The 18,582-nt window shown below is 31.9% G+C and overlaps 1 protein-coding gene across 1 annotated transcript; it reads left to right on the top strand.

Annotated features, from left to right (window-relative positions):
• The first annotated feature begins 833 nt into the window (after positions 1-833).
• On the top strand, positions 834-18,576 carry LOC135964254 (uncharacterized). Its single transcript, XM_065516439.1, has 19 exons — positions 834-1,333; positions 4,352-4,510; positions 4,600-4,893; positions 4,957-5,143; positions 5,207-5,454; positions 5,511-6,635; positions 6,699-7,310; positions 7,762-7,920; positions 8,126-8,419; positions 10,842-11,028; positions 11,091-11,338; positions 11,402-12,523; positions 12,597-13,208; positions 13,282-13,440; positions 15,862-16,155; positions 16,211-16,397; positions 16,459-16,706; positions 16,810-17,934; positions 18,001-18,576. The coding sequence occupies exons 1-19, from the start codon at positions 888-890 to the stop codon at positions 18,296-18,298; spliced, it is 8,004 nt and encodes a 2,667-aa protein (XP_065372511.1). The 5' UTR covers positions 834-887; the 3' UTR covers positions 18,299-18,576.
• The last annotated feature ends 6 nt before the right edge of the window (positions 18,577-18,582 follow it).

Genomic DNA, 18,582 nt, shown 5'->3' with positions numbered 1-18,582 from the left:
ATGCAAAAATATGCTGTAACAAATCGATGCCATATTACAGCAAAATGTGCGATTCTGATAGATAATTAGTCTACATTGTATTTGGACGCTCGAGAAAAACCATGCATTTACATATAAATCCGCCCCCTAGTTATGATCATGAAAATTGTATTGTAACTTACTTATTTTTTTTAGATCTATTTTAAAATTAACAAGTATGAAATAGAGTATCATCTCGATCATCCTTGTTGTGTATCATCTTCAGGATAAACAATTTTCAATAATTAAAAATGTTTGTTATATTATTTTAATTATTCAATTACAAAAATTGGAACAAAAGTTTATTAAAAGAAATACAAATATACATATGTAACAAATATGCTTCAAAATGTGCATTGGAAAAAAATTTAAAATTACTACTTAACTGATTTTTAAAAATGGGAAATTTTCTAACAAACAAATCAAAATGGTCCAAATAGAATTTACTTACTCAAAACAGTCTAATCCCAACTTAAACTCAATTAACAAGTAGAATTTAATCCATATTGTTTGAATAAATTGTTTTATAAACAATAAAATTCCCCGTTTTTATTTGATAAGTAAGTTCTTTTTTTATTATTATTGTTTTTATTATTCGAAAAAAACTCAAAATTTCACTCATTTTTATAAACACCAAAAATAAAAACAAATCGAAAACTTTCATGTTTTATGGACTGATTGAGTCATATTAATCTAATCTTATGTTGATTATACTAATATATATAAAACAACAATTTCTTTCTATATTCTTAATTAATTTACTTGGTGAATTTGACAGTGAAACAATATTTAGTTGACTTCATTGTAGCGGAGAGATCGCATGTACTGCTACCAGTCTCTCTCTTTCTCGGTTCTATCGGTTCGCTGCAATGGGGGCCGGTAAATTTTTAATATTATTGTGTCTGCTAACGGGGGGTTCACTAGCCCAAGAATATCGTTTAAATAAAAATATCATACCCGATTTGTATGACATACACATCAAACCTTATCTGCGTTTGGAAGACGCTGACAAACAGTTTACATTTGATGGCGAAGTCAATATAACACTGCACGCAGTTGTAAACAATTTCAAAGAGATTACGCTGCACAAAGATCTCATTGACATACTCGATGTAATATTGTACGATGCAAATGGAAGGATTGTGCAAAACATAGATAATGAATCTATGGTTTATGATAACAAAACACATAAACTTACGATAAAATTATCTACGTCTTTGGTGTTGGATAAAAGTTATACTTTGTACTTTAAGTATCAGGGACAGATACGCAACGGCAAGGCGGGATTTTATAAAGCCAGCTATGATAATGTGAAGTAAGTTAATAACGTTGTTTTATTAAATAATTGGGGTATTCACATGTTCTTCTATTAGTCATAATAGTTGTTGTGTTTTAAACAAAAAAGTATTGTTTTATGATAAAACAATAAACATAGTTCAAATCAAGAGCGAAAACTAGAAAAAAAACTCAAACAAAAAAATTACTCAAAATAATCACACATACGAGTGTTGTTTTTGTTTTCACATAGTTTTTTTACTAATACATTCTGACCACTTAGGTTTCTGACAACTGAGTTAGGTCTTTGACAGGAGAGTTTCCGCTCTGTGTATATTATCTATGGTTCAAATAGTCTTTTTAGTTTAGAACTTTTTTGTTTGAAACACAACCAAAATTTTATTAAACTATCATAATATATAAGGACATTATGACAATATGACCAAATAGTAGACAGTGTGAAATATTTAAACATGTGTAGATAGGTATTTATATTAAAAAAATATTTGTATCAGATATTTAAATTTGCATAGCATACCGGTTTAATGGTAAAACAACAAAACAATGTTTGTAGACCGCAGAGTCTAAATCTCACAATATTTAAAAATGCTATTCCCCTGCATTTTTAAATATTGTGAGATTTTATATTTCGGAATAGAAAAAATCCTAAATCATATTAAGCGAATCTTAATACAAAAAAATCTATACTTGAAGGAAAAAAAATATCCAAAATATGAGCGAGCGATCCTTTTTTAAGGATTTTAATTTTTTGAGTTTTTTTTTATAAAAATTCGATTTTTGGTCAAAAATATGAGTGACCACAGACCGAGCTCCTTTTTTCGATTAAACGCATATTCACAAAGATTTTAAGGATTTTAGATTTTTTTTTTCATATGAAAAATCGTTTTTTTGTCAGAAATATGAGTGATCACAGATCGAACTCCATTTCCCGATTAAACGCTTATTTACAATGTTATTAAGGATTTTAAATTTTTTTGGTTTTTTCATACGTAATATCGATATTTGGTCAAAAATATGAGTGATCTCACATCGAGCTTTTTTTTCATGATTATCCGCTATTTACAATGTTATTAAGTATTTTAGGTCAGACCAAAAATCGATTTTTCATATGAAAAATCCAAATTCCTTAATATCTTTGTAAATATGCGATTAATCGAGAAAAAGAGCTTGATGAGTGATCACAGATCAAGCTCCTTTTCGTGATTAAACGCTTATTTACAATGTTATTGAGGATTTTAGATTTTTTGAGTTTTTTCATCGATTTTTGGTGAGCAACATGAGTGATCACAGATCAAGCTCTTTTTCTCGATTAAAGGCATATTTACAAAGATATTAAGGAATTTGTTTTTTTTTCATATGAAAAATTGATTTTTGGTCAGAAATATAAGTGATCACAGATCAAGCTCCTTTTCGTGATTAAACGCTAATTTACAATTTTATTGAGGATTTTAGATTTTTTGAGTTTTTTCATCACAAATCGAGGTCCTTTTCTCGATTAAACTCATATTTACAAAGATATAAAGGAATTTGGATTTTTTGGTTTTTTTCATATGAAAAATCGATTTTTGTCAGAAATATGAGTGATCACAGATCGAGCTCCTTTTCTCGATTAAACGCTTATTTACATGTTATTAAGGATTTTAGATTTTTTGGCTTTTTCACATAAAAAATTTAAATATGAGTGATCACAGATCGAACTCCTTTTTTCGATTAAACGCATATTTACAAAGATATTAAGGATTTTAGATTTTTTTGTTTTTTCATATGAAAAATCGATTTTGGTCAGAAATATGAGTGATCGCAGATCGAACTTCTTTTCCCTATTAAACGCTTATTTACAATTTTATTAAGGATTTTAGACTTTTTTAATTTTCAATATGAAAAATCGGTATTTGGTCAGAAATATGAGTTATCACAGATTGAGCTCCTTTTCTTGACTAAACGCTAATTTACAATGTTATTAAGGATTTTCGATTTTTTGGTTGAAAAATCGATTTTTGGTCAGAAATATGAGTGATCACAGATCGAGTTCCTTTTCGCGATTAAGCGCTTATTTACAATGTTATTAAGGATTTTAGATTTTTTGTTTTTTTCATATGAAAAATCGATTTTTGGTCAGAAATATGAGTGATCACAGATCGAGCTCCTTTTCGCGATTAAACGCTTATTTACAAAGATATTAAGGATTTTAGATTTTTTGATTTCTTCATATGAAAAATCGATTTTTGGTCAGAAATATGAGTGATCACAGATCGAGCTCCTTTTCGCGATTAAACACTTATTTACAAAGATATTAAGGATTTTAGATTTTTTGGATTTTTCATATGAAAAATTGATTTTTGTCTTATGAGTGATCATAGATCGAGCTCCTTTTTCGATTATATGCTTATTTACAATATTATTAAGAATTTTATATTTTTTGGTTTTTCATATGAAAAATATATTTTTGGTCAGAAATGTGAGTGACTTTTTTCAACTAAACGCATATTTACAAATACAACAAATACAAATAACCGCTTATTTACAATGTTATTAAGGATTTTAGTTTTTTAGAGTTTTTCATATGAAAAATCGATTTTATTATGAAATATGAGTGATCACAGATCGAGCTACTTTTCTCGATCAAACGCTTATTTACAATGTTATTAAGGATTTTAGACTTTTGGTGTTTTTGATATGAAAAATCGATTTTTGGTCAAAAATATGAGTGATCACAGATCGAGCTCCTCTTCTCGATTAAACGCATATTTGCAAAGATATTAAGGAATTTGGATTTTTCATATAAAAAATCGATTTTTTGTCAGAAATATGAGTGATCAGAGATCAAGCTGCTTTTCTTGATTAAACGGTTATTTACAAAGTTATAAGGGATTTTAGATTTTTTAATTATCTCATATTAGAAATCGATTTTTAGTCAGAAAATTTTTAATTATTTTAGATTTTTGAGTTTTTTCATATGAGAGGCTTCCCTTCTTGTTATTCTTTGTTCTTTGATATGAAAAAATAACCTTAATAATACTTTTAAAAATACTTTCAGTTGGTATGGCATAACTCAATTACATAGAATCGATGCACGCACAGTATTTCCTTGCTTTGATGAACCCGAATTTAAGTCCAAATTTCGTATGCATATAAGTAGACCCAATGGATACAATTCAGTCTTCAATACTCGTTTAGAGAAATCTACAAACGATGGGTAAGTAAATTAAATTCCCCTAAATCCTACAAAATACTTTTAAGAAGATTCGTTTTATTTTAAAAATATGTAATTTTATAACTATTCAGCAACGATCGTTCTATTGACCATTTCGAAGAAACTCCTTTAATGTCCACATATTTGGTGGCATTTTTGATCAGTGATTTTGAGTCTCATGGCAATGAGGATTTGAAAATCATAATGCATTCGAAATTTAATAATAAAACCAATTTCGCCTATGAGGTGGGTATGAAAGCTTTGGCGACCTATGATAACTATACACAGTTGCCCTATAAGTCGCTAGGTAATGCAATCATGCAAAAAGTCGGTTCCAATCATTTTCCCCACAGTGGTATGGAGAACTGGGGTTTGGTTATATACAAGTAAGTTTAATATTTAATAAAATATAAAAAGAAAAAATTCTCTACATTCCCTTGTTATAACAGAGATTCAGCTTTGGCTCATGAACCCGGTTATACAGATGGTTGGTCCAATAAGCAATACACCGTAGGTTTGGTGGCCCATGAAACCGCTCATATGTGGTTTGGCAACAGTGTGACTCATAAATGGTGGAGCTATTTTTGGTTAAATGAAGGCTTGCCCAATTATTATCAATATTTTCTGGGTCACGAAGTAAGTTATAGTAGTAGCTGGTACAGATCTAAATAATTTTCATTAATTATTTTCTTATTTTAGATGTATCCAGAATATGAACTAGATAAACAATTTCTTATCAATGAAATTCATTCGGTATTTGATATTGATGCTACTTATAATACTCAACCCATGACTAGTCTGGAAGAATCCATTAATACTCCTTTGGAAATTGGTTCAAAATTTAGCGATATTGCTTATTCTAAAGGTGCAGCTGTTGTGCGCATGATTAGCAATTTAATGGGCAAAGAAAATTTCGATTTGGCCATAAGAGATTATTTAAAGGAAAAGTAAGTTAGAGATGTTAAATTTTAAACATTTAACTTCAAAATTGTTTTTATTACAGCCATTTAAAGACCACTGTGCCCGAAGATCTTTTCAAACATTTCAAAAATCATTGGCCTTCTGGTCATATGGTGGACTTGGATGAATTTTTCAAAGATTGGACTGAACAAGTGGGTTATCCAATGGTTATGGTATCGATTAGCCCCAGTGGTCGTTTTTCAGTAAGACAACAACGATTCTTGTTAGATCCCAGTGATGGTAGTAATGCTTCCTTAAGATATACCATACCTATAACCTTCAACAATGATAGAATGAATGATTTTACAAACCTAGTGCCCAAATTCTATTTAACTAAGGATCAAGATGAAAGATTATTCGGTAACGCTGCCCATCACAAGTGGTTTATAGTCAACACCCAACAATCCAACTACTATAGAGTTTTCTATGACTTGGATATATTGCGAGAAATTTGTAAAGTTTTAAAGGAAAATAATCATTCAGGTATTCATATCAATAATAGAGCCAGCATGGTCGATGATCTGTTTACTTATGGTCGTATTGGTCTTCGTGGATACGATGAAGTTTTGGAATTCATGGAATATTTGGCAACAGAAACAGAGTACTTACCCTGGCAGGCAGCTTTTAAGGGCCTGGATACTGTGCATCAACGTTTGACATTGGCCCAACAAGACAAATTTAGCGGTTACCTGTTTGAACTGCTCGACAATGTGTACAAGAAGTTGAAGTTTGAAAACTCCAATGATACTGTCTTGGATGTGTACAATCGCAATAAGGTTATCAGCTGGCTTTGCAAATATCATCATGAGGATTGTAATAATCAAGCCCAAAGTATATTCCGCTTACATTTATCAGCTAACACCAAGCCAACTCCTGACTTTAGGGAAACTTTATATTGTACGGCTGTACGCAATGATAACTCTACTATTTATGGCAGTTTAAAGGAAATGTTTTTAAAACAAGAACTGGCTAGTGAAAAGGAAAAAATCTTGCGTGCCCTGGGTTGTACAAGATACTTTGTTCAAGCTCAATATGAATTTTTATTGACAAATAATGTTGCTGCAGATTTAAAGGCAATTGGTTTAAAGGGTTTATATAGCCAAACTTCTGAAAATATTATAACAGTATTTCATTTAATGATTGAAAATGTTGAGCAGTTAAAAGAAGCGTAAGTATAACACTTTAATAGAAAATTGTTTTTAAATAAAAATTAATTTTTTGCTTTCCCTAGCTTACAATCTTGGTCCAGTACTGCCAGCGTCATAAGTGATATTGCCAATTATTTAACCACTCAGGAACAATTGACCCTATTAAAACAGTTTACCCAGGACAAAGGCCATCTCTTCGGTACATCCGTTACAATTTTACAAAATGCCATTCAAACAGCCGAAAACAATTTCAAATGGTCTAAAACACATTTGACAAAATTGATCAGTTATCTTACTCTACGTAATGTTGAATATCGTCTAACCAAGGATATTATTCCCGATTTATATGATATTCATCTTAAACCTTATCTCAAGCTGGAAGATGATGTCAAACAATTTACATTCGATGGAGAAGTTAACATTACGCTGCACGCTGTTAAGGGAAATCTTTCAACGATTACTTTGCACACAAATTATATAGACATTTTGGAAGCCTTACTGTATGATGCTGGTGGCAAGATTGTGGAAAATATTAACAGTGGCAATATGCTTTTGGAAACCGTAACCAATAAATTGACTTTATATTTAACCTCTACTCTGGAGGTCAATACAAATTATACTTTGTATTTTAAGTACCAAGGAGAGATCCGCAATGGCACGGAAGGTGTTTTTAAAATTACTTATGATAATGTCAAGTAAGTTTAGGAACTATAGAGCCATAGATCGGAAACTCTCCTGTCAAAGACCTAACTCAGTTGTCAAAAACCTAAGTGGTGAAACTCAACACAACACTCGTATGTGTAATTATTTTGAGTAATTTTTGTGTATGACTTTTTTTATAGTTTCCGATCTATGTGTATTTATCCATGTATAGAACAATATTTATTTCCATAGAGAAATACACATAGAGCGGAAACTAGAAAAAAACTCAATTTAAAAAATTACTCAAAATAATCCCATATACGAGTGTTGTTTGTTTTCACATAGTTTTTTTCACTAATACATTCTCACCCCTTAGATTTCTGACAACTGAATTAGGTCTTTGACAGGAGCGTTTTCGCTCTATGTCTATTCTTTCGGCTATATTTATGACTATGCTGTGTAAGCTTTTTTAATTTTATTATTTCATAACATTTATTATTTCAGTTGGTACGGCATAACTCAGTTACATAGAATTGATGCTCGCACAGCATTTCCCTGTTTCGATGAGCCTGCATTTAAAGCAATATTCCGCATGCACATAAGTCGCCCCAAGGAATATAATTCTGTATTCAATACCAGGCTAATCAAATCCACGATTGAAGGGTAAGTTTACATTTGACACTAAAATACATGTAATTGAGGAGAAAATTTAAAAATTTTGGGAAATTGATTTTTTTCTAGAAGATTTCAACACAAATATTATAAAAATATACAAAAAATAAATTTGTAAAAAAATTCGAAAAAGTACCTTTTGTTATGCGGTTCCTCAATTTATGCATTTAATAATTTTCTTAATTATTATTTCTAGAACCGATCGTTTTGTGGATCATTTCGAAGAAACTCCTTTAATGTCAACATATTTAGTGGCCTTTTTGATCAGTAATTATGAGTCTCATGGCAATGAGGATTTGAAGATCATTATGCATTCGAAATTTAATAATAAAACCAATTTTGCCTTTGATGTGGGCTTAAAGGCTTTGGAAGGATACGATAACTTTACACAATTGCCTTATAAGTCTCTGGGCAATGCGATCATGCAAAAAGTTGGTTCGCCAAATTTCCCCCATAGTGGCATGGAAAACTGGGGTCTGGTTATATACAAGTAAGTTGTTTTAATATTAGCTTTGTTTCACTACTTGCCAGATAGGAATTAAATTTGAAAAATTTAATTTTGTTGTTAATGCAAAATATTAATCGCAAAATTGTCTAGTTTCTGTAGTATTCTAAAAAAACCGTAATTACATTAAGTGCGCTAAAAACTACCTGTACACAGAGAAGACAGATTCGTAGTAGCAACCGAATTTGTTGCCAATCGAATGATTCTGCCTTAGTGACCGAATTTTACAGTTGTGGCTACAAAATTTTAAAAGTGGTAACCAAAGTTTGGTTGCATAATCCGAAATTCTTCTTTGTCCACTGATTTTCTGTTGCTAGAACCGAAAAATTCTATGTGTGCAACCGAATCATTCGATTGGCAACAAATACGGTTGCTATGTATTACGAATCAGTTTTCTCTGTGTATTAATAATTTTCTCAGGCTTATATCTTGCAACCAGTTCGGAATTTTGATTTACTCTCTGAGGCAAAGTTGTAGTCATTGAATTTAAAATGAAAAAAACTTCATCTTTAAGATCAAAATCGCAAAAAACTTTAAACAAAAATCGATTTTTGTTCACCTTTTTCCCCTGTTCAGCTCTATATAGCAAACCGTTCAAAATTCAAGGAAACAATCAACTACAAAAATTTACCTAAGATCTAAATAAACAACTTTCTAGAACATATCAACTTCCTAGGAATGATTCTTAGCACCGTTAAGGTAAATCAATATAGGTTAGATTAGTGTTTTGGGCCATAAACTATTAAATTATTATAAACTATAGCATACTTTTAGGCAGCTTTCTGCGATATTGATTTTGAAGATGAAGTTTTTTTGATTTTATATTGTTACGTTTTAACCTTTTTAAAATGCTGGTTTATTTCCTTTAAATAAACCGGATACTTTTGATTGCAAATAAAAGCCGTTTAGTAGTTTGAAAATTGTAACAACTCTTTATTTATTTAAAATGTACAACAACAGAATTAAATAGTCACTCAATGTTTTTTTATACACGTTTATAAATTCTCAGAAATACAGACACTTTATAATGTATACGAATTCACTTGAAAAATACAGCACACTTTAAGGCACTCAGTTGATGTTTATTCAAATAGCGTCTCTGATAAACTGACTCACGACTGCAACCTCTGCCACTATTTATAACACTGCCATCTGCACTCGAATATTCTAGATCTTACTAATACATACACCATCTGTGGTGTACTTTCTACAATGTTCTCCCTGCAGTTCATTGCACTAGTTCCGCTACGTCGAATTCGTTGGCCACTAAGAACTACTACTAGTGAATTTTCAACCCACTCGCAACGTTATTGACTGGTGAATTTAACACGGGGATGTCATTGCAAGTGGCCGATTGGCACACTCTGCATAACACTTCATTATTAAATTCAATAGTGAAAATACTCCAGCATTTGAGAAAAAAAGAAAAAATAAACTTTTCTGAGAGCGGGGTTGAACACATAACCTCTCGTTTTCTAGTCAAATGCTCTAACCACTAAACCACAGAGCTGTTATTTGTACTGCTCTCTAATTGTTATTAAGAATAACATGTGAGTCTACTCTCTATTTTTGCATTTTCTACATCATCACTGAGAATGAAAACACAAACGGCCACATTCAGCATTACATGTGGCCATCGAAGTGGTATATTTTAGAAGATTTTATTTTTCTTGAATTTATTTTCAAAAACTAAAGACAAATATCTGACTATTGTTTATTACTGAATATGCTGGTGAAATGTAGTGCAAATGATAATCATTTAACTACCACTTTAGCAGCCACATCGAACTAGTTAGTTGTACAAGTAGTAATATAGCTAGTGCAAGGTTTCCAATTGGCACTTTTCAAACTACTGGGCTTTAACTGAATATTCGAATTCGAATACAGCGTTGCCAACTTACAATCAAATCAACTGAAAACTTTTATTTAATAATGCCCACAGATATGTTACAGTTTGCTATTACAGCACTGTTATTTGAAAGCATTATGCTACTTTTAAATCAGCCCTTAAAATCGTTATATTTGAATTCAAGTACAATTTCGTAACAATATGTTCACAATTTTTGTTCTGTATGACAAGGGCTAAAACTTTGCCTCGGAGAGTAAATCAAAATTCCAAACTTTTTGCAAGATATGAGCCTGAGAAAATTATCACTTTTTGCAAAAATGACACCGAGGCCCCAAATCTTTGGGTGCATAATTTTGGCCAAAACTGGGAGACACTGATCTTTTTTTTTTTTGTTGGTATTTTCTTCAAAATTACTATCCGTATATGGTTATTTTTTTCGTGTTAGTAATGAAAACATAAAAGTGGAAAATAGAAGTGCTTTTTGACTGTCAAGTAGTGTTACTCATTTTTTTTTTTTTAAAAAATGCTAATATTTAAATTTTCTGAATATTGCAAAAGGGATTCCGTTTTGGCTCACGAACCCGGCTATACAGACGGCTGGTCCGATAAACAATACACTGTAAGTTTGTTGGTACATGAAACTGCTCATATGTGGTTTGGCAATAGTGTTACTCACAAATGGTGGAGCTATTTTTGGTTAAATGAAGGCTTTGCCCGTTACTATCAATATTTTATGGGTCATGAGGTAAATGCTAGAAAATCACAAAAAAAAAACTAATAATTTTAGTGTTCAACTTAATTTTGTAGCTGTATCCTGAATATGGATTTGATAAACAATTCCTTGTGAATCAAGTTCAAATGATATTTGATGTTGATGCTAACAATAGTTCTCAACCCCTAACAAGTCTAGAGGAATCTATAAATTCTCCCTTGGAAATTGGTGAGAAATTTAGTAATATTGCTTATGCTAAAGGAGCTTCCATTTTGCGTATGTTTGCCAATTTAATGGGTAAAGAAAATTTCGATGCAGCCATTCAGGAATATTTAAAAGAAAAGTGAGTTCAGTTAAACTTGTAAAAAAAACTTTAGTAATATTTACTTAAACTCTTTCCCTATAGCCACTTGAAGAGCACAGTACCCGAAGACTTATTCAAACACTTGAAAAAGCATTGGCCCTCTGGACATAATGTTAATCTGGATGAATTATTCAGAGATTGGACTGAACAAGTTGGTTATCCCATGGTTATGGTATCGGCCATTAATGGTAGATATTCTATAAAACAGCAAAGGTTTTTAATGGATCCCAATGATGGCAGTGATGCTGCCATTAGATATACCGTACCCATCACATTCACCCACGATAAAATGAGCGATTTCTCAAATCTTACACCCAAATTCTATTTGAGTAAAGCACAGCCGGAAAAGGTATTTGGAAATATCAATCCTCATAGATGGATGATGGTTAATATGCAACAGTCAAACTATTATAGAGTTTTCTATGATGATCATTTGTTAGAGAGACTGCGTATCGCTTTTAGAGAGAACAATTACTCACGTATACATGTAAATAATAGAGCCAGTATGGTCGATGATCTTCTTACATTTGCTCGTGCTGGTCTTAGGGGCTACGATGAGGTTTTGAATTTCTTGGAATATTTAGCTAATGAAACGGAATATTTACCCTGGCAAGCAGCCTTTAAGGGTTTTGATACTTTGTACCAACGTTTGACATTGGCTCAACATGATAAATTTGGTGACTATCTATTTGTAATCCTTGACAAAGTATACACAAAGTTGGGCTTTGAAAACCATAATGATACTGTTCTAGATGTGTACAATCGCAATAAAGTTATCAGCTGGCTTTGCAAATATCATCATGAGGATTGTAATAATCAAGCCCAAAGTATATTCCATTCACATTTGTCTGCAAATACCAAGCCAACTCCCGACTTCCGGGAAACTTTATATTGTAGTGCTGTACGCAATGATAACTCTACTATTTATGGAAGTTTGAAGGAAATGTTCTTAAAACAAGAATTGTCTAGTGAAAAGGAAAAGATCTTGCGTGCCCTGGGTTGTAGCAGTTATCATGTAGACAACCACTACTATTTTGTATTGTCTAATAATGTGTCTGTGGACTTGAAAACAATTGGATTGAAAAGTTTATACTCACAGACCCCAGGAAATATTATGACAGTGTTTAAATTAATGACAGAAAATATTGAGCAGTTACAAGAAGCGTAAGTATAAATCTTTAAAAATTTGAAAAATTACAAATATTTAACAAAGTTTTACTTCAAATTTTACTACTAGTTTGCAAAGCTGGTCCACCACTGCCAACGTAATCGCTGAAATTTCTAACTATTTAAGCACACAAGAACAGCTAATTATGTTAAAACAATTTACCCTTGCCAAAGGTTCTCTATTTGGAACATCTGTTAGTATTTTAGAAAATGCCATTAAAACCTCTGAAGGCAATTTGAAATGGTCTAGTGCTCATTTGGACAAATTTGTCGGTTATCTAAGTGATAAGAAACCTGTTTACCGTTTATCTAAAGATGTCATACCAGATCTATATGATATTTACATCAAACCCTATTTTCAACAAGAAGATGCTGCTAAACAATTTACCTTTGAAGGTGAAGTCAATATAACCCTGCATGCTGTGGAAAGAAATATTAGAAAGATAACAGTGCACAAAGACTATATCGATATTTTGGAAACCCAACTATACGATGTCAATGGAAATCTTGTAGAAAAAATACAAAATGAAAATATATTGTACGAAGACATTACTGATAAGCTAACAGTTTATTTGTCCCAGTGTTTGAAGGAGAATGAAAATTATACTTTATACTTTAAATATCAAGGTCAGATACGTAGCGGATTAGCTGGAGTTTTCAGAGCCACTTATGATAATGTCAAGTAAGTTGGAAGATTTGTGAAAGATTCTTATTTATTAAGTTTTTCTTATTATAACTTTTTTGTAACTTTTCAGTTGGTATGTTCTAACCCAATTTCAAAGAATTGATGCTCGCACAGCATTCCCCTGCTTTGATGAACCCGAATTTAAAGCGAAATTCCGCATGCGCATAAGTCGTCCCATAGAATATAGAGCTTTCTTCAATACCAGAGTTATTGGATTAGTTAATGATGGGTAAATACAATTTTTAATTAAAAATTATAAATTATTAAGCATAGATGACCACTGGGTAGCTAACTGAGACACAACTAGATAGAAAACTAACATATATTGCCACATATTTCGTTATTGTATCATCTATGTGTGTGAAAAGTTAGAAATTTTATATAATTTGTATATCCACCATCAACAAAGATGGGAATATATTGATTTTTTCATTCTGTTTGTAATACTATTTTGTCGCAGACCCATTATTTATTATTTATCCTCATACGATTCTAAGGCGATCTAGCTATGTATATCCGGTCGTCCGTTATATGTTTGTTCAAAACACGATAGGTTTGATAAGGTTTGTTTGTTATTGAAAAAGGGCCATATCGGCCCATATACAGTTTGAGGAGTAATAAGTATGTGTGTTGATTATGCGGCTATCCTGATAAAATTTTGCACAAATTAGTTCTAAGTATTCGGAAATTTATACCAAAATCGGTCAACATTTGTCCCTAGTCCACACAAAATATCCCCCTCAGAAAATAACTAGAAGATTCATTATTTCTTAAAATATCGTGATGAAATATTAGACAAAAATAAGTTTTATATGAACCTAAATCTTTGTACCAATTTTTGTGTGGATCGGTCCATAATTGACCCTACCCCCCATGTAACTTCTATATCAGGTTACACCAATTTTGATTAATTATTATTCAAAGTATTGATCATTGTTAACTATGACCTTTTCCCATCTTTGTGGCAACTTATGGATTCCGAGCCAAAAGAACTGCTCATTTTTGAGGCCAAGAAGAAATCAAGCCAATAGCAGATACTCTGATCCAAAGTGAAGCGTATCCCAAAGAGAGCGTTCTGCATCTATCGAAACAAATAGTCTTCAGACCGGGGGTAAGGTCTAGACTATAAGAAGGGATGCAAAACTTTCCAATCACTTCATTTTAAATAGTTTTTAACAGGTATTACACAATGTAGCCGAGCTTTGTCATGATGGAATATAACGGTTTCATGTCTGGCCGTTTTTCTGCAAATGCTCACTTCAAACGAATCAGTTAAGTTCGGTACAGGTTCCCTGTGATGGTCAAAAATTCAGCAGCTCATAATAGATAGGTCCAAATAAAGAGCATTACATTAGCGCCACGGATATTTGGCTTTGGCTGAGCCGATTATTCAGCGCAAGTAATGATTCGGTACAAAATTATTTTTTTTATGGCAACATAAATGAACATTTTATGGCAGCATTTCGGAAATGTAAAATCCCCTTTAAAGGTCACTCGGCTTTAATTCGTATGGTACTCAATTTCCATGCTTTGGATGAATACTGCTGCTCGCAAACGTTTTGAAATTGCTGCTTGTGTAGCTTCCAATGGCTTTTGTAGAGTTTGACAACAATCTTCATGGAGTACTGCCAATTGTTGGTCTTCAAACTTGGCTGGCCTGGGCGATCTTTGTCTTTCGCATCAAAATCACCACTTCTGAACCGCACAAACCATCTCTCGCTTGTAAGTTATGTACTTATGTACAATTTTGTGAAAATGAGCGAATTCACTTAATTGTGAATAAATTCGAATAGAATCCATCGATTTTTATGATCGATATCACATTTTGTTCCCATTACATAGGGCTTTGCGATAATTCAATAAATCTGAACAATTTATGCTATTTTCGATTTTTCATGAGTTTTTAAAACACAAAAATTTGCTATTTTCACGTAAAAAATATATTTTTTGCTTCAATTTTTTATTATAACTCTGAAACTACTGAGCCGATTGAAACGCAATATTTATGTGAAAATTATATAGTATATAGCATGGGGAAAATGTTTTTATAATTCAATCAATCGAAAGAAGAACATTAACTACTCAATTTTATGTATATCAAACAAAAAAGTAAAATTTTATGAAAATTAGCGAATTCACTTAATTGTGAATAAATTCGAATAGAATCAATCGATTTTAATAACAGATATCTCATTTTGTTGTTATTATATGTGGCTTTGATATAAAGTAATAAACCTGAACAGTTTCTGCAGTTTTCAATTTTTCATGAGTTTTTAAAACACAAAAATTTTATATTTTCACGTACAAAATATATTTTTTGATTCAATTTGTTATTATAACTCCGAAACTACTGAGCCGATTAAATCAATATATAAACGTATTAAAGGTTATGTAAATCTAAACTTTTCTATATATATTTTAATAATATCGGACTAACCCTTTTTGGAAACGTCTAAAAAATTCACAATTTTACAAACAAAAACTTTAAAAAAAGTTCTCCTAAGAATTTAAATTTTGGACCATATTTGTACTTGTGGAACCACAATACATCAAAATTGTGTAGTGGTTTAAAAAGCCTCTAAAATTTTTTCTCGATTTTGTTATTTATTATTAATACTTATTTGACCATAATTTACTCTCCCTTTTCTAGAAACGGCCGTTACACTGATTATTTCGAAGAGACTCCACTCATGTCAACATATTTGGTGGCATTTTTAATTAGTGATTTTGATTACTTCGGTTCCAAGGACTTTAAAATTATAATGCATCCGAAATTAATTGGTAAAATCAGTTTTGCCTTCAGGGTGGGTGAAATAACCTTACATGCCTATAAAACATACACCCAAATCCCTTATAAGTCCCTAGGCAACTCGATAATGCAAATGGCTGGTTCTACACGTTTCCCGCACAATGGCATGGAGAATTGGGGCTTACTAATATACCAGTAAGTTGAAATAATTGATATTTATGAACATGAATTTAATTGCAATTTCTTATAGTGATACTGTTTTGGCTCAAGAACCCGGCTACACAGATGGTTGGTCGGATAAACAATACACCATAACTATTTTGGCACATGAAATTTCCCACATGTGGTTCGGCAATAGTGTGACATTTAAATGGTGGAACTATTTCTGGTTAAATGAAGCCTTTGCCCGCTACTATGAGTATTTTATGGCCCATGAGGTAAATTAAAATAAATTGTAAATTTTGTGATAATTTTTGTAAAAATTTAAACTGTTTTTAGATGTATCCCGAATATGAATTAGATAAACAATTTACTGTCAAACAAGTTCAACTTATATTTGATAAAGATGCAACAAATGATACCCAGCCCTTGACTAGTTTGGAAGAGACGATAAATACACCTGCAGAAATAGGTTATAAATTCAGTGGTATTACTTATGCCAAGGGAGCTGCCGTTGTGCGCATGTTTGCCAATTTAATGGGTAAAGAGAATTTCGATCAAGCCATCAGAGAGTATTTAAAGGAAAAGTAAGTACTAATTTAGCAGTAAATTTCTTATGAAATGATTTAATTTCTTTCAAGTTTTCAAAATATTCTCTAACAAAACTGATTAATTTCCTTCTCTCCACAGCCACTTAAAGAACACTGTGCCCGAGGATTTATTCAAATCTTTGAAAAACCATTGGCCCAAAGATCATAAGGTAGACTTGGATGAACTATTCACAGATTGGACAGAGCAAGTGGGTTATCCCGTGGTCACGGTATCCACCAGTCCTAGTGGTAGATTTACTTTAACACAAAAACGATTTTTATTGGATCCCAATGATGGCAGTGATGCCTCCTTAAGATACACCATACCAATCACTTTCAACAACGATATGAGAACTAATTACACTGATTTTACACCCAAATTCTACTTCAATAAAACACTTGAGGAAGTGTCATTTGGTAATACGGCCCATCATGATTGGGTCATCATGAATACACAGCAATCCAACTATTTTAGAGTTTTCTACGAACCTAACCTTCAAAAACAATTGCGCATAGCTTTCGAACAAGATAAACATTCGGGCATACATGTCAGCAATCGAGCCAGTGTGATTGATGATCTGTTTACATTTGGTCTGGTCGGTCTTAAAGGTTATGATGAAGTTTTCGAATTTATGGAATATTTGGCTACAGAAACTGAATACACAGCCTGGTATGCTGCTTTCAAGGGTATTAATACTGTGTATGTACGCTTGACTTTGGAACAACACCAAGAATTTGGCATATTCTTATACGAAATGCTCGACAAGGTTTATAAGAAGCTGGGCTTTGAAAATTCCCATGACACTATTTTGGATGTCTATAATCGCAACAAAGTTATCAGTTGGCTTTGTAGATATCATCATGAGGATTGTAATACTCAGGCCAAACATATATTCCACTCCCACTTGTCCGCTAATACCAAACCATCACCCGATTTCCGCGAGGCTCTATACTGTGCTGCTTGTCGCAATGACAGGGATGCTATATATGGCAATTTGCGGGAAATGTTTGAGAAAGAACAGTTAGTCAGTGAAAAGGAAAAAATCTTGCGGGCCATGGGTTGTACACGTTACAATGTAGAGACACACTATGCATTTATATTGTCAAATACAGTGCCCCTAGACCTAAAGGCTACAGGTTTAAACAGTTTATACAGCCAAACACCAGAAAATATAATGACAGTATTCAAGTTGATGACCGAAAATGTTGAGGAATTAGCAAAAGCGTAAGTATAATTTAAAAGCTTTAATTTTATACCTAAATTATTATGTCATTTCTCAATTCTTTCTAGTTTGCAAAGCTGGTCCACCACAGCTTCTGTTATCAGCGGTATCTCCAACTATTTGACCACCCCGGAACAATTAAATATGCTGGAACAATTTACCAAAGAAAAAGGTCATCTCTTTGGCACTTCTGTTATAACATTAGAAAATTCCATTAGCTCAACAGAAGTTAATCTTAAATGGGCTGGCGCAAATTTGGATAAACTATTCAATTATCTCAAACAACGCCACAACAGTGCAGCCACTATGAGTGCAGCCTTATTTTTAATACCCCTCTCGTTGATAACATTACAAATGTTTATGTAAATTAAACCAAAAAAAAAATTTAAAACGAACTCAATTGAAACTGCTGCAATTATGCAAAGTAATGTAATTAAAATGAAACTGTATTGTAACGAAGTGCCATAGAAATATTTCGTATAACGTAATGTAATTATTATTTAAATGAAAATGTATTGTAAATTTTTTTAAAAAAAAGTGCCATATTTTTAAAGAAATAAATATATTAAGGGTTTAATTTGTAGGGATAAAATATATAAAAATAAAAAAATTAACTAGAAATATTCAAAAATAAACTTAATAAAGGATGT

Source organism: Calliphora vicina, chromosome 1 (assembly GCF_958450345.1).
Source record: "Calliphora vicina chromosome 1, idCalVici1.1, whole genome shotgun sequence".
In the NCBI taxonomy this organism is placed as follows: Eukaryota; Metazoa; Arthropoda; class Insecta; order Diptera; family Calliphoridae; genus Calliphora; species Calliphora vicina.
The sequence above is the reverse complement of the archived record's forward strand: the minus strand, read 5'-3'. Positions and strand labels throughout refer to the sequence as shown.